The 4,948-nt window shown below is 40.3% G+C and overlaps 1 protein-coding gene across 1 annotated transcript in view; it reads right to left on the bottom strand.

Annotated features, from left to right (window-relative positions):
* Positions 1–3,422: 3,422 nt before the first annotated feature.
* Positions 3,423–4,948, bottom strand: part of LOC136866274 (uncharacterized) — an 11,072-nt gene continuing 9,546 nt past the window's right edge. The window contains exon 3 of the mRNA XM_067143098.2: positions 3,423–3,828. Coding sequence (XP_066999199.2) covers positions 3,691–3,828 — 138 coding nt within the window. The 3' untranslated portion in view covers positions 3,423–3,690. The remainder of the gene's footprint in view (positions 3,829–4,948) is intronic.

Raw genomic sequence — 4,948 nt, forward strand, 5'->3', positions numbered from 1 at the left:
GGTCGCTCGCACTAACTTACTGCCAGTCCATGGAGTGTAGACCTTCAACGAAGAAGCTAGATAATTAAAAGAGAGCGATATCCGTCGCTAACATCCGGTGAACGTAGATTAAACGTTACCGCAAATAACAAATGAGACAGGAAAAATAACAGACGGAACCAGGTTGCAACAAGAAGCGAAATGAAAACTGCTCTGGTTATTTCTTCAAGAGCACCGTGATCATAAGTTCTTCTGTGGATCAGCGACAGAGTGTATCCTTCCGGATCCCAAAATCACGGGTTCAGATCAGGCAGAAGTAGTCGAATATCGGCGCTCCATGTCGAAATACAGTACATCGGCATGTAAAAGATCTCTGGTAGCATATTTTGTATTAATATATAATAATTTCGTGTAGCTATTTCTAGCCGAGTGCAGCGCTTGTAAGGCAGACCCTCCGATGAGGGTGGGCGGCATCTGCTGTATATAGGTAACTGTGTGTTATTGTGGAGGAGGATAGTGTTATGTGTGGTGTGTGAGTTGCAGGGATGTTAGGGACAGCACAAACACCCAGCCCCCGTGCCAGTGGAAGCAACCAATGAAGGTTAAAATCCCCGACGCGGCCGGGGATCGAACCCGGGACCCTCTGAACCGAAGGCCAGTACGCTGACCATTCAGCCAACGAGTCGGACATTTTGTATTTGCATGACTAAATTAATTAGACTAAAGGTCACCCAATAGAGTTCTAACTTCTCTGGCATCTGTCTAAATTGACACAAAGGCAGCCCAAATGGCAAAAAAAACCAAATTGTTGGCCTATATAACATGGTGTCTAAGGTATTACTGTTATTATTATTATTATTATTATTATTATTATTAATATTGTTATTGTTATTTTAGCCGTTTACGGTCATTAGAGACCACAATAAGCAACATTTACACATTTTTAGAAGCTTTCTTTGTATTGCATTATCTCTCTGACAGCCTGTCTTTCTGCTCCACCACTGTTCTGCTCTTCTTATTATTCTTCACGAAAGCCCATAAAGTTGTTGATCTAGTGTATTATTATTATTATTATTATTATTATTATTATTATTATTATTATTATTATTATTATTATTATTATTATTATTACAATTTCCTTCAGCTTACAACGAAGGATCCATGAGACTATCACCACAAGATCGGTTTATTTGTCTTTAAAAGGATAAACAAAGTGTTGTTATCGACTTCCAGGTACAGTGAATCTTCTCCAGATAATCACCCTTCCAACCCAACTACCCATATTCCCGACCACTTTTATTCCCACGGAATGATATTCTTATAATGAATTCTCTTCCTCTTTAAGACAACTGCCTCATTTCCAGAACAACGACCATGAATTCTCGTCATAAATGAACAATATACCCTTTTCAGACGATCAGAAAACTGTGATAAAATACTTACGATGCGGTATTGTACACCCGTACATGTTCTATTGTTGGAATGTCTGATCCTCATTGTTACTAGAGAGCAGTGAGCGAGTGTGCATATGAGGAAAATAAATATTTTTCTCTGTATTAAAGGAGAGTGGTAAAGGATTATCTCAATGCGATATAGCAAAACGAATATAAGTATGGAAAGTGTTAAATCCCAAACTACTGCAAATCGTAACCGTTACTTAAATAAACAGGAAGAAAATGCGCAGAAAGCCACATGACACCTCGTAATCTAGGCCTTCGGGCTGAGCAGTGGTCACTAGGTAGGCCATGGCCTTTCGGAACTATTGCACCATGGGGTTTGGTTTCGGCGTTTATATATTTCTAAGCCTACTCGCTTATGCCTGTGCGAATAGTGTTACATTCCGTCAAAAAATTAGCAGACTAGATTCTAGATTCCCTGGGTTAGCTTGATATTCTTTGTACTAGACAATCCTGTGCCATTAGTGTTATAAGATAGCAAAGCTGTGTAGTAATTGCCACTAGTGTGATGAAGATGCCAATATTAGCGTACGGAGTTCAAATGAATTTATACTAAATGTGTTGGAAGAAACAGGTTTATCAAAAACAAAACAAACAAAAAAACTCTTTCAGTAGCAAAGCCGTATGGCACATTAAATAAAATGTTCAATGTTTTATTAACATATTTTACAACGGTTTCCCAACCACGTATGAACGTGATGGAAGTTGAAAAGTGTTACACCCATGTTAATAAAATAAGGAAGAATAATAGCAAAATTATCTCATGAATTACGGAATTTTTTGCAACATGTTTTAATTTATTTCTGAGTTCGAGTCTGATGTGGCATCTCCAAAGTCCTTCGAACTATTTAAGCAGTGGCATTCTTTCAACCAGTAAAAAGCGAATGATTTACACCGAACTGAAGTAATGGTACATTATTTTCCTTCTTGGGGTGCCTATCCGTTTCGGATGTTGGCAGTCAGCTCGGGAACACATTCCTTAACAAAAAATTGATTTGAAATGTTCGATCGAACTTGTTCTGAAGTTCTTCATCCAAGACATTCTTCTTCCGGATCCGCTTTTCCTTCTATCATCCCTGGAGGATCTAATACCGTAAAGCATATCTTTGCTTATATCTCATCATATGCCCGAACAAGGCGTGTGCTCAATTATGAGAGTGACACAGCGAGTCAAATACTAAATGTTCATTGCAATTTTATAAACATTACACATCCTCCCCACCCTCCCTCCCTCTCTCTTTCACACACACTCTCCTAATACCCTTGGGGTGACATGTCATGTGTAGTGAAAATGATCTCGCCATGCTCTATAAACGAGCTAACCGTGAAGCCTGGTCGATAGATTTTTCTATTCCCGTCCTTACCTGATCTATCCATCGAGTTGATGCCTTATACTTACGATCGTCTTCTTTCTATTTTCCTTTCGAGAACCATCCTCCTCAATGCCTCCATTTGTCCTGAGATATGTCCCACGTATCTCAGTTAAGCTTGGGTTAATTTTCTCGATTAGTCTAACATCAGCCTTTGGTTCCTCGAGAACAGAGATGTTAGTCCGATGTTCAGTGCCTGACATTCACAGAAGACGACGATATACCTACATTTCCAACGTTTCGATCGTCCCTTCGTTATTTGTTTGTCCGCTTCTCATCAATGTACCGTACTCAGCGATCAGGAATATTGGGACTTTATGCGTTGCGTTATTCGTGGTAGTATTGTATTTTGATGTACCTATTGATACAGATCTCATGCAAGTCTTTACCTTCCACTTCTCCAAGGACCTCATGGCTTGTACATAGATGGCTTTGCTTTGAATCTTTATGGAAGGATGTTAATATGAGTTCAGGCGCCGTCTTTATCTGATCCCTTAAAAGGCGTCATACCGAGAGTTAACTGTACTTTCATCAATACATGAGGCTGATGATCACTCATCACGTTATTCATACTGAATGAGACAGATTTCATAGTATTCAGGACAGAACTACAGTATTATAGCAACATAATACCAGTTTATTTTAGATAAGATGGTATAAATTACAAGTTGGCATATGGAAACTGATATATTTACTACAAAGCAGAGAGAAAAGCTGGCTATCTCTCATTCCAGAAACAGGATGCAGGTTTTTCAAATTTCTTGATAAAAAAACGGCAATAAAGATTGTAAATACTTTTTTTCTTTTGTAATGAAGGTATTCCTAAATGTTATAAAAAGTCAAGAATGTTCCGGTGGAGCATCAAAATAATATGTTGCTACTTCTTAGGGATTTTGGGTAATGCACTTGTTGACCTCGTCCAACAGAGCCTGCTCCTTGCTCAAAGCATCCGGAACCTCGCTATTCACGCACTTCACGGCTTCTTCGATTGCGTTCTTCACCTTCAGATTAGCTTCAGTCACCTGGTGGGGACACAAAACAGACATACTTAACATACAAGTCAATCATTCCCTTAGTCTATAAGTTGAATGCCTTACATTTAATCTTTCTTTCTTAATCTGCTTACCCTCCAGGGTTGGTGTTTCCCTCGGACTCAGCGAGGGATCCCACCTCTACCGCCTCAAGGGCAGTGTCCTGGAGCGTGAGACATTGCATCGGGGATACAACTGGGGAGGATGACCAGTACCAGGCGGCCTCACCTACCATGCTGAATAGGGGCCTTAGTGGGGGATGGGAAGATTGGAAGGGATAGACAAGGAAGAGGGATGGAAGCGGCAGTGGCCTAAAGTTAGGTACCATCCCGGCATTTGTGGGAGGAGAAGTGGGAAACCACGGAAAACCACTTCCTGGGTGGCTGAGATGGGAATCGAATCCCCCTCTACTCAGTTGACCTCCCGAGGCTGAGTGGACCCCGTTCCAGCCCTCGGACCACTTTTCAAATTTCGTGGCAGAGCCGGGAATCGAACCCGGGCCTCCGGGGGTAGCAGCTAATCACACTAACCACTACACCACAGAGGTGGACGTTACATTTAATAAGAAATGTTAATTGATAAGTGGTGGTAGATTTATTGTTGTTTCCAGAAGAAGTACAAGAAGTTTATTAACCCCTAGTGACATGATTATTTGTTCGAGAAAGGACTGAAAAGCAATTTAATGATTATAACCTAGAGGAGCATACACAAGGGATTAAAATGGACAATTCAAGGGTAGGCGGCATCTGCCATGTGTAGGTAACTGCGTGTTATTGTGGTGGAGGATACCGTTATGTGTGGTGTGTGAGCTTCAGGGATCTTGAGGACAGGACAAACACCTAGCCCCCGAGCCACTGGATTTAACCAATGAACGTTAAAATCCCCGGGAATCGAATTAGGGACCCTTTGGACCAAAGGTCAGCACGCTAACCATGTAGCCATGGAGCAGGACAATAATAATAATAATAATAATAATAATAATAATAATAATAATAATAATAATAATAATAATAATAATAATAACTTTGCATAATACATCAGGCATAACATTAACAAACAAAAACAAAAAGAACCAACACACATATCTCATTGGCATCGCTATCCCAGATGA

Source organism: Anabrus simplex, chromosome 3 (genome assembly GCF_040414725.1).
Source record: "Anabrus simplex isolate iqAnaSimp1 chromosome 3, ASM4041472v1, whole genome shotgun sequence".
Lineage (NCBI taxonomy): Eukaryota > Metazoa > Arthropoda > Insecta > Orthoptera > Tettigoniidae > Anabrus > Anabrus simplex.